The 12066-nt window shown below is 37.9% G+C and overlaps 1 protein-coding gene across 1 annotated transcript in view; it reads right to left on the bottom strand.

The window, feature by feature from the left end:
- Nucleotides 1–881: 881 nt before the first annotated feature.
- LAMA4 (laminin subunit alpha 4) overlaps nucleotides 882–12066 on the bottom strand; it is a 97629-nt gene continuing 86444 nt past the window's right edge. Inside the window, exons 32-38 of the mRNA XM_084203182.1 lie at nucleotides 10499–10688; nucleotides 9532–9687; nucleotides 8539–8698; nucleotides 7423–7553; nucleotides 4750–4843; nucleotides 3652–3771; nucleotides 882–2238 (exon numbers count right to left, since the gene is read on the bottom strand). Of these exons, the coding sequence (XP_084059308.1) occupies nucleotides 2093–2238; nucleotides 3652–3771; nucleotides 4750–4843; nucleotides 7423–7553; nucleotides 8539–8698; nucleotides 9532–9687; nucleotides 10499–10688 (997 nt within the window). The 3' untranslated portion in view covers nucleotides 882–2092. The remainder of the gene's footprint in view (nucleotides 2239–3651; nucleotides 3772–4749; nucleotides 4844–7422; nucleotides 7554–8538; nucleotides 8699–9531; nucleotides 9688–10498; nucleotides 10689–12066) is intronic.

The following is a 12066-nucleotide window of genomic DNA, read 5'->3' on the forward strand; positions in this document are numbered from 1 at the left end:
CTGAGGATATTTGCCTTCAACAACAATAATAAAATATTCCTTAAGCAAAGCCCTAAATTTTCTGTTCCATTTCTGGGTAGTAGCTGAGAGGAGGAAAAAGCTGAGCAAGCATACTGGTTTTGGTGCCTGAGACAAAGATAGCATTTGAAGGCAACTGGATTTAGGGATCCATGCATGAACCAGAGAGACTGCAGAGGGATACTCTTACTGTTTCCTTCTCAAGTATGAATAGTGGGCTTTGGAGTGAGGAAAAGAAGGGTCTATATATCACACCCCTGTGAGGGGGACATCTGTAATCTTGGGAGTTGGAAAGGGAATCAGTCCTTGGAGCATATTGCCTGAAAGCTGCAGGGAAGGAAAAAGGGGATATGTTCAGGAGAAGACAAGTAGAAGAGGAATGGGGCTGAAAGTATGAGCAGAGCTGACAAGGCTGGTGACAGGAGAGGCAGTGGCTGCTGGAGCCACACTATGTTGTTCCTTTACCACCCAACACTGGACTCTAGATATAACTGGAGAGTCCATGATGGGGTCCCAGCTGCTGAAGAGTTCCTGTGCCAGTGTATCCAGAGGTTGCAGTTCTTTATGCAGAGTAAGCCAAGTCTGCTGCAGTGTGTCAAAACCCTTTTTTCACCCTACTGAGAGTAGTAGGGAAGCTGCTGATTAGTGCTTACATATGTATCTTGTTCTGGTGGTTCTTCCATCTGTCCATGCTTTCAAGATCGTTGGATTCCAGTTTTCATTTGTGTGTTTTGCAGATGAATTCTTACTAATTTTTAGTCTCTGGGGTGTTGTCCTTTATTTTTGCATTTCATAGTTTCCTGCTTTGCAGCTGGTCATATTTTGAGTTTGTTCCACAATAATTTGCTCAGCAACCATAAAACTTTCATTACTTTATTCTTTATTACATTACTTTATACTTCAAAGAAAAGAAAGCTAAATGGCTTTGATTCCTTGTAGGTGATGATTGAAGGGACTAAGTTTTGCAAGTGACTTGCGTCTGTTTGGTGTGCAAGCCTACTGTGAATTGACCCCTACCATTAACTTCCATCTGCCTTCTATGGTTATAACATAGCTCAGATTTGCAGCCCTTTGCCTTCTGTTTACATCTTCCTGTTTCACTCTTGTCTCCTCTGCAGCAGCTTATCTTCAGAAGGAACCTGTTCCTTGTTTGAGGATTTTTGCTGTAAACTGAAGTCCTGCAGGAGTCTCATGGGGAAGTGATGTTTTTGTATGAAAAGGGAGTCACCTGAAACTGTGACTGTGATTCTGCTTTCTATACTTCATGTTTACTTGTGTAACATTAGTGCAAATGAGATCACAATGAGATTGTGAATTTAGTGCTGTGTTTGTATGTAAGTGCATTTAAAAATTCAGAGAAAAAACTTGAAATTTAAAATTGTCTCTAAGGCAAGCATTACTCTAAAATTACCTAGTTTAGGTAAATGAGTCTATATATAAAGCATCTGTCTTAAAAGATATACATCCTCTCTTCATATTGTGCTAGAACGTATCCATGAAGTCTAGAAGTGGAATAAAAATTTTAATTTTTCATTGTTTGTAAGCTTACATAATTAGTATACTCTCTTCCCCCCATTTTATTTGAGGAATATATAAACGAGTTGAATGGAAAATTAAAAATATACAGTAAGACCTTTTTACAGTATTTGCAATGTAAATCTATTATCTAGCTTTATTCTTTAATGTGCATTAGCAGATCTTTTTCTGTGGAACAAAGGATGACTAAGATATGGAATGAGATTATGTAGAGGATCTATTTTGAAAGTAACATATTTAATATAACTTTAATTTATTTTATAATCTCATATTTTCATGTAACAGACTGGCCACACATACACTATAAGAAATGGTAAAGCTCACTCTTGTGGTATGTTAAGAGAAGTGCAGAAGCAACAGCTTTTATTCTTCAGTGATTTTTGCTTGCGTGTAAATATTAGAAGTGACCCCCCCTTCCTGCTTTCTGTAGATGTGGCTGTGATATTTTCATTCTTCTTGTCTTGCTGGACATGGTTTCTTTTGTTCTATTTTTCTTTCTGTGGTCTAAGGAACTTTTCAGAATTGATGCAGTGCACTATCAGGCTGCTGGACAGGTATTAATGCTTACAGCACCACTAACCAAAGCTGCTTTACTAAAACTCACTGGTTTTTCATCAATCATGAAGTTACGAATGCAGCCAATGAAGGAATTGCGTGTAGTCAGGCTTGATGTTAGCAGAGACTCTGGAAAAAGATCAAAAAATTAAATAAATAAAAGTTTAGAGCTCATGATGGGCAAAATAATCTGTTTGGTGGCAGAACTTTGCTACTAAGTGCAGCTCTTCTGAATCTTCTTTTAAAATGTTTGGCCTGCTGCCAGTGTACTAGAGGCCATTAAAGAAAAGTTAGTTATCTACAGTTACACGAAACTCTTGATACTATATTATCAATAGAGACACAATTTTGCAGTTTTTGACAACTACATTTTCTTTTAAGTAACAGAGTAGATGAATCCCAGTGTCTGTTTTTGTAATTTAACATCACATGTATTGTAATCTGTGTGTGATTTGTTAGTTTGCCTTCAGTTGGCTGTATCTGCATGGCATTATTTAGTATTGTATCTTTTATGTTGTTGTGAAGTTCTGTGTAAGAGTTTCCTGTGCCAGGCTGATAATAGCATTATAGAGCCAGTGTATGGCATTGCTTTAGTATTCTATAATTAATGTAGAAATAGAAGGCTCTCTTATGAAGCAGAACAGCATTTGCAATTACCCCTTTATATTACCTCTCTGGGAAGAGTTCTGGCCTAATAAAATTCCAGTTTGGATTTAAAGAGTGAGCAGGCATCTGTGCATAGATTTTATTATTCCCTTTAGGCTCATTTTACCTCCTGGTAGCGTGGGATGGATGTGAACACCACGCACTCAAGCCAGTAATCCAAGATAAGCATTTTAATGAATTTTGTAGTTAGAACTGTTAATGATTGACATGCAAGGCTCAGAGAAATAATGCTGCATGCTTTCACTGAGAAATGTACGGGAGTTGACTTAAAAATTGGATCACGTAGTGTTGATTACAGTTTGTATATGAACCCCAACAGAGTAGCTCTGTCTGTTGAGTAAGGGAAGGAAATGTAGTAATCTTGGCCCATGCTACACAGATGGTCTGTGAGTCACAAATACACAGAAGCAGAAATCTGTCTAACAGAAACCCCTAGTAAGAAAAAGAATCTCCATCTTGTGTTCAAAGATGCCATTGCTTGAAGAAGAGGAAAGAAGCCTACCAGCAACTAAACCTTGGGACTCCAGTTACAGCGAGTTTCCAATCCCATAAATAAATAAATCACTTCCTAAAAAAGAGTTAGCCCACATGGGAAGTAAAAACAAAAAAAAAGAATTTTTTTTTGTTTTTGGCTGACTTCTCTAGTGAATCCATACCTTGCCCTCCAGCAGCTGTGAATGTTTTAATTTCAGTGAAGCAGCACATTTTTTTTTCTTTGAGAACTTGAGGCAGAACATTTATGGTCAGCTCTTGAGCCTTTGAACTTTACCAGGTTGTTCACATATTTTGTTCTTTTTTGAGATTAAAACTTAGTCTTTCTCTGGAAACAGGGCTGAGATCTCAGAACAATGTACCACAAAGATACCAAAAACGTACCTGGTACACCTCCAATAAACACTGGCTCCCTGTGGTCCATTGCCTTTGGATTTAGCGGCCCTACCACATGGTTGACTTCCGAATCTACATCCAGCTGCACCACATTTGCGTCTCTAATAACTAAAAAGAGAAGGAACAGGGATCAGCAAGAAGTGTGATATGAGTCTTTTATGACTGACAGGAGTTATCTCTTTGGTGCGAGTAATTGACTTAGTGTTTGCTAGATTTTGTGTGGATTGGGTGTGAGCCATCAGTGACTGGAAGTGGATTCTGGCACAGAGCAGGACCGATGGTAGAAACAGTGGGAGCAAGGGTGTTTTTGAGGGGGGCTCTTGATCTCTGGTGGCATGGTTTAGGTTATGAGCATACAATGGCTTTTGGCTTAAAAAAACTGTTGCCCAATCACTCCCAATTGGGGATATATTAGAATACAGTGAGGCTTCTCTCTTGCTATTGTGCCTGGATTTCCTTCAGGAGGGAAACAGAATGCTTGTGGAAAGGGTGCAGACTTAGATCGCTTCTGCAGTGATAGTGGAAGACATTCCAAGTCCACATCTAGACAGGAAGATGAAGTGGTTCAAATACCCAGGAAGTGTTTTTGACTTTCAAAACCAGGAAAGAAGGATGACTGTCTGACACAGAGGCAAAATCCCAGCTGTAGACATCTCTCTATCATGAGCAAAATGTTCCCCACATCTGTCTTGTTATTTGACTTTTAAGGGCAGCATATACTTGTACCTACTGCATTTATTTAACCTCTAATTGGGAAAAGAAGACTATAATCTGGTATATGAATTAGGAAAGGTAGCCAGAATTTCAGATACGCTGCTTTCCATTATTTGAACAGGGAGCTTCCATCTTTGTTTGGTTTTCCTATCTTTGTAGGAACCTGTACTTGTTTCCCAGGAAGCCCCACAGTTCTGTGTCTGAGGGATGACTAAGACTGTGTCTTTTACACAAACTTGGGTCTTGGCAGGTGAAAAAGAAGCACTGAAAATACTTCTGCATTGCCAGTGCTGTAGCCCGTGGAGATGGATACCTGGGGAGCAAGGGACGGGCTTTGTTACCTTAATTAGGGGACAATCACCTTTTACTGACCTGCAATTCGATGCCACCTGCCGTCGCAGAGACTCTGTTTCAGTGTCACTGAAGTTGAAAAATCCCTGATTCCATTATTCAGTTTCACAGTAACCTGAGGGAAAATGTAATCATCACTGTAAACCCCCTCCTTTTCTCTTTTTGCCTTCTGTTGTAATAATGTTGTATTCCCTCCTCAAAACATGTCAAATATCCAAGAGAAAGGAAAACACGGCTTCATTAAATTCTTCAAAATAAAGTACCTTTTAAATCCAAATTTAGGTTGTTTCTTTTTGTTTGTTTGTTTTGTTTTTTGGTTTTTTTGGTTTTTTTTTTTTACTGTTTAGATTCAATAGTTCTGAGACACTGCTAATTATCTCAAGGAAGAGTTCAAGAAAAGATTTAAAAATAAGAGCTAATTTCACTCGTTTACTAGTACCTCTACTCTATAATTTCCTGTATGATAAATTAGTGTTTAGAGGCATCAGATGATGTTTTTGGCATCTTTCTAGCCACCTAATAAGGAAAACAGTCATGAAAACCCAAGTATAAACAAGTGGAAAAGATATGAGAAAGGAAGAGATAGAAAAATTAAGAATTACTTTCAAGTTACTTATTCAAGCTTACCAGTAAGTCCCTGGCAGAGCTAGAAGGTGAACATAATTCTGAATTTTGCCCCTCTGTTTTAGTTAATGGATTAATATCTTTTTTCATGGAAATGGTGCAGCAGCAGCAAAACAGCATTGTGCCCGTGTTGTGGGACATGAGATTCCTGGTGGTGATTGCCAGAGAGCTCCAAACTCTGAGCCCAACCACTCAGGCTTTTCAAATGTTGAAGTTGTTCCTGATTATGCTGACTCTATGCTGACTGAAAATCACAGAATCATGGAATAGTTTGGATTGGAAGGGGCCTTAAAAATCATCTTGTTCCAACCACCCCCCCCCCCCCCCCGCCCCGCCATGGACAGGAACACCTTTCATAATTTAATGAGATGGGGCATCCACAGGTTTTCTGGGCAACCTGTTCCAGCCTCACCACCCTCTCAGCAAAGAATTTCTTCCTAATATCTAACCTAAATTTACTGTCAGTTTGAAGCCATTCCTCCTTGTCCTGTCACTGCATGCGCTTGTAAATAATCTGCCACAATGAAACAACTTATATATAATTCTAGAGGGTTTTGATACAGTTGTAACCAAAATATATTATTTTTTTTCCAGAAGGGCACCAACAAACACAATTAATATGATCCTCATGTTCTATTTTATCCACTCTTAGAGAAAATGTATAGATTGAAGCAAATAAAGAATCTCAGGAGAAAGTGACTCCTTAATAAATCACCCAGACAAGCTGTACTGATAGAGATGTGTACATTTAAAAAATGAATTATAGTTGCTGATCTTATTTGCAAAATGGTTTTCACAAAACAGGTCTTTTGTAAGACATTCAGAGAGAGCAGATAGTTAATGCTAAAGACACACAGCTCCTTACTAAGGATCTGAACTGCTGCAGTGACAAGCAGGGAACAGCTGCTTTTCCAGGGTGAATTTTGTTTATTAATTGCATAAACACTTCTTGTGTTATACAGGAAGGGAGGTGTGAAGTAAGTGAAGCAGCACCTTTTGTTAGACCAGTTGGTACAGTTGGGAAAACCAGACAAACTATTGGACATGCAGAACTTTGGTTAGAACTTGACATAAGGACTGCTATACTGGACCGGTTCTATATAGACTCAGCTTTTAGATGTGGCATGATACACATCAGCACAATGTACTTAAGAATTTCTCTGTTAGTTCCCTAGATACAGGGGTAAGAATGGGCTTCATCTTACCTAACCAGCTGTCAAAAGTTAGGTGCCTAACTGAAGCACCTGCTCTCTCTATAGCCAACATAGAAAAATAAATTCTCTGAATAACAGCTCATTTAGTCACCTAATTAGACACCTGCTTTAGGATACGATGAATCACGATGTTAAACTGTTTACTCAGTCACTCTGTTGTAGGTGTCTGCTGTAGTTGGAGACGAGGTGAGAGTGTTTCCTGCCAAGATTTCCTATGCTCTAAATCTTTGCTTGTGTTGTTCACTTAAGATTGAAATTTATTACTGTAGGTGTGCAGGGCATAGCATGAAGAGATCCAGATTTTATCAATGAATGCAATAAAAAATAGCTATAGCAGTAACTGTCTGGTGAGTTAATTTCAAACCTCTCTCCTTAGTTTGAAATCCAGAGCCTGTAGAAACCAGGCCAAAAGACAAGAAGAATTTTTCCTTTCCCTCACTCTATCCATCACACATATATCTGATAAAGAAAGAAGAGACTGAGTGTAACTCAGACTTATCTTTTAAGAAATAAGAAATAAAAAATTATTGATAGTTACCTTATTTGTAACTGTGATACATTTTTAATGTGTGGGTGAAAGAGCAGTGCCAATAGTCAGTGCTTTTGCTTCTTTTCAGCTACCAACAAAATAGTTATGGCTTGTATTAGTAAAGTGATCTGAACTTGTCTCAGGTGTTGATTTTGGTATTTTAAAATAAATATTTGGTTTGGCTAATCTAGGCTGTTATTATATTTAGGGGAGAAATAAGAATCAGTTAATGGCAAATTTGTAAGACAAAATCTGCATGCAGCTAAGCCCAAGAAAGTGGAAGAGAAACCAGTCAGGGCAGTGAAGGAGATGTGACCTTGTTTATACCTGTCCATTTCTCATGTGCATATTCAGGTACTCTCCATTCACGCTGTGACCATGCAGTAGGATTCCTGAGCTGCTTCGGGGACGTATTTCAAAAACAACTTCAAATTTCAGGCCTAAACTGAAGGATTCATCTGTGAAGTAAAAATAATAACATTCTTTTTGTACTGAGTTAGTGATGAAATTGGACATTTATTCAAATTCAAAGCAGAACATCAGAGGGTGGATTTTATTTGTTCTTAAAACTGTTGAAATGCAAGATAGCATGATGTGCTGTCAATGACCCATTTCAACTTTTGTTTTGATTGTGTTTGCTTGGAGTACTAATAAAGGTTTATTTACTTTTCTCGTTATTTAAAAAATGTATTTTGTTTAAAAATGTTTCTTAGCAATGAAATGGCAACAGAAAGTAAATTATCTGTATTTTTTGGCAGTTCCTTATTGTGCAATTTTCTGGACACTCAGCAGTCATTATTGAGTGAGTGGGAGTTCACTTGAGCTTTGATGATTCAGTAGGAGAAACTCCCTTTTTCAAACTGGTGACAGGCCAGAGAACAAATTAGAAACACTAGTCTGATTCTTCTTCATGCTGCCAGTGAATAGGGTTTGCCATTTCCTTTCTTGTTCAAATCAGAGCCTATGTGACTGAAACACCCTTCTAAAACTCTTCCTGGAGCAGGCCTAGATGACAGAAAAGGTATGTTCTGTCATGCTGTTCTGTATCAAGACATGCCAAAAGCCTTTCTGCAGGATTTTTTATTTACATGTTAATTAAAAAAATAAGGGATGACTATTTGATGGTGCACTTGGTCTTGGCCATGTTGCCTTCTGTGCTAATTTTTAACATATTATGGTCTGTTCCCTCATTAAAATTATTCCCTTATTAAATTATTATTTACATACATACATACAGATGTGTTTATTTAACAACATTTAAGTTTCACAGTGACAATGTGACCTGTCAATATCATCTGCTTAGCACAATAGTGATCTGTTTCTGATAATCCTTAAAGCTCACAGCCTTAGAAATTACCACCCTCTTTAGTGAAAAATGCCATTCTGAAGCACAGTGAATGCCACAGTCCTATTTTGGGATACATTTGGTTAGGAGCATATTACCAAGGACGACATATCCTCCTTCTGATGAAAAGTATGTTCCTGCTTCTGACGGGCCTTCAAAGCAAGGTGTTACACTAAATGTCTGTGAAGCTGAAGTAAGTGATCTTCCATTGAGCTGTAAGTTGCTGAGACAACCACTAAAGCTGTAGACAGAGTTAATCTGAGGGGTAAAAAAAGCCTTGATTAGTAAATAAACTGCTTGTGGAAGGAAATAGATTCTTCTGTCCTTATTTTTACTTGTTTATAAGCTGTAAGGCTGTGATTGTCTGGCTCATCAGTTTTGAACTAAAAAACAATTCCAGAGAAGGGACACGGGAAAAATGGTTCTCATAGCCTCTCATGTCTTTTTGATGACTTCAAGGTAATTCCAGCTTGTGTTGTTTCTCAGCACTTACTGAACTGTGAGAAACAAAACACAAGTAGGGCAAGGCAGTGCTATACATATACCTCATAGTCTCAAGGCAAGACAGGGGTCTACTTTTTCAGAGAAGTTTATCAGTCTTGTTAGGTGCATAACACTAAAGATTACCTTGAAAGAGAATATTATGTTCATTTTTGGTTTAACACTCCTTTCTGTATACTTCAGTACCACGCTGTAGAACAGAATCCTGACCTCTAGGTATTATCTTAATACAGAAGTACTAGGAGAACATCAAAATGTCTCCAAAACTCATTCTGTATCTCAGACCTCAGGGTGAAATTGATCTTGCCTATCATTATTTATCTCATCTAATTTTGGAGTCACTAGGATTTTTCTGTTCCTCATGGACCATTGGTTTCCCAGCTGCTGCTGCAAGGCTGTGGAAGCCTTACCCAGCTACCACCAGCCCAGCCCCGTGGAAGCTTTGCTCTAGACATGAGCTGAGCTGTCTGCTCCTTAACAGGGTGAGGGTCAAGATCTTAATAAGATTTTGTCTGATCTCATCCCTACAGTCAACCTTTGTATTAGCTTTACATAGAGGTGTGGGGTCTCTACATAGAGGTCTGCTTTACCTGGATGTTTTTTACAGCTTTTCCGGGAGCTACACCTCCAATATAGAGTGGTTCAGTGACTTGCCAACTATTCACATTCCCATCAAAAGATTCTTCTAGTACTCGGAGACCATCGATTATCAAGCGACCAATATTTTTGCCTCTAATAAATATCACCTAGGAAGGGAAGAAAAAAATGTGGAAGATTACTTCCATCTGTTAATGGATCACTGCTGTGCAGTGGAAGAAGATGAGACATTTGAGAAGAAAAGTCAAGCCTGTTTTGCTAACTGCCAGTATTCTTTGCTGGACAACTCTCATTTTTCACATTCATATGAAGGCTAGGTAGTAAAACTGCTGCCTTTCTTACATTTTGGTGTACAAGGCAGAGGTAACTAAGGTGTCATAAGGTCTACTGAGATCTACCTATCACTGTTAGCATGTTCACAGTCATCATTCATTTTATGGTATGGATTCATCCAACCTGCTTTAAACACTTAAATGCCCGAGTCAGTGGTTTAGAAGCTGTAGATTTTCTCTGTAGTTAATGAGGAGAGAGATACTTACAGAGGGAAATTCACCTTGACTCCTGAAATTGTCTTTTTATTTTCATAGACTACTGAGGTAGCCTAAGCTGTACTCCTTTCTTAGGCACTTCAAAGACATTTGCTGAACAAAATTATTCTAGTCTTTCTTTTAATAACTCATTTAACTCTTAATTACCTTACTGCTCTGCTTGTTTCCTTCATTTCTGTTCAGCTGTTAGTGTTGGGAATTGCTGAATTTTTACAACTGACTCACTTTCCTGTCCCTAGTTAATGACTTAATAAAATGCTGCATGGAGGATCTAAAAGTATTTATGGAAGTTTCTCAACATATAGATGTGTTTATGAATACATGAATGAAAACTCCCTGAGCTGTCACATGAGCAGCGTCTTTACTGCAGCCTTGACAGCATGTGCCATCATGATTGCTTTCTTCTACTTACATTGTGCCACAGACCATCATTGTATTTCTCTTGGCTCTTAATCCTTATCTTCTGGTGACCCGCATTAAACATAAAAATGAGTCGGCCATGAGCAACGAAAAGGGCCATGAAGTTGGTCTCTTTTTGATCCGAAACGTAGCAAATCATTCCATGAGATGAGTGAGTTTTCAGACTGATAGAGAACTGAGCTCTGGCACATAAAAACACAATATTAACATTAAAGCAGATACTTTTGATTTAAATCAAACATCAGGCAGAGGAAGACTGAGATTTTCCTTTCATCCAAAAAGATATTCTTCTGCTCTATGGAAGTGGTGTTTCTGAGAAACATTCTGTAATGGTTTTTTGACTAGAACTCAAAGCTGGAGAAAAAGCTGCCTGGTGAGGAACATTTTTTTTAAAATTTAAATCTCTAGACTGAATAAGTTCAATACAGACCACCAAAATCTGACAGTACTTTTCATTTTATGTTAAACAGCAGGGCTGGGGGAATTTTAAAGTGTGATTGATGTTTAATGTTATACCAGACTTGTTTGAAGATTCTCCTTCCTTGTAGTTCCTTGTGAAGTCCAAGTCAGCATAGGAAGTCATACCATTGTTGGTTTGACACTGTCACAGTGAAAATTTCTTGAGTGATTGCTATTATTACTTATGGTCTAAAACATGGCAAAGCTGTATTGGTTTAGGACAGTGCTGATTCCTCCTTCTTCTGATGTCAGGTCTAACCTAGTTTCCATTCTTCATATTGTCTCAAAAATGTAACATTCCCAATGCCATTGTGTGTACATTCCACAGACAATCCCTTGCCAACATTAGTTGTTTTAAAATGACACAACTCATTACTTTTTAAAAATCAACATTACAAAAATGAAACTTTAATAACATTTTGCAGATAAATATATGTTTTAGGAATGAAGGTGGGATGAAGATGTTAGAGTTTGGGTTTTCCTTCATATGGGTGCCATCAGGACTGCCCTAAGTTAAATGCATTGAATGAAAATGAACATAATGACTTTCTAATTTGAATCAGGAAAGAACACTCCTTTTTCTGAGTTAGTGGTATGGTATGCTTCCAGGAAGTGCTGTGTTGTTGAATTTATAGTCTTTAATGGAAAGAATTAAACCAAAATCCTTATTGGATTTTGAATATTGCATGAGATATTTTGTGGGAACATGAATATTAAATTTCAACATTATCTGGACTCATTATTACTTAGATTTCTATTATGGCTTGAATTCACCAGGTTTTCATAGCTTTGTGTCTTACTGCACTGTGAAGATTAAACTATTGACAAGGTCCACTCAGCATGTTACTGCTTCCTCTCTGCTTTGATGCCTTTACTTCTTGTGTAAAGACACTGATTATTATGCATTGCATGTATAGAACTAACATCCTCAAAAGCTTCACACAAAAATAGGCAAGAAGACACATTTTGTTAATATGTAATGCAGATAAAGATTCCACAAGAGGGATGTAACTGGAAGCACAATCTATGTTTTGCTCTTACTCAGCTGAAGCACCTTTTACTATAACATAACAACAGGTTTGACACAAAATTTAGCCTAAG

Source organism: Fringilla coelebs (assembly GCF_963513975.1).
Source record: "Fringilla coelebs genome assembly, chromosome: 3".
Taxonomy (NCBI): domain Eukaryota; kingdom Metazoa; phylum Chordata; class Aves; order Passeriformes; family Fringillidae; genus Fringilla; species Fringilla coelebs.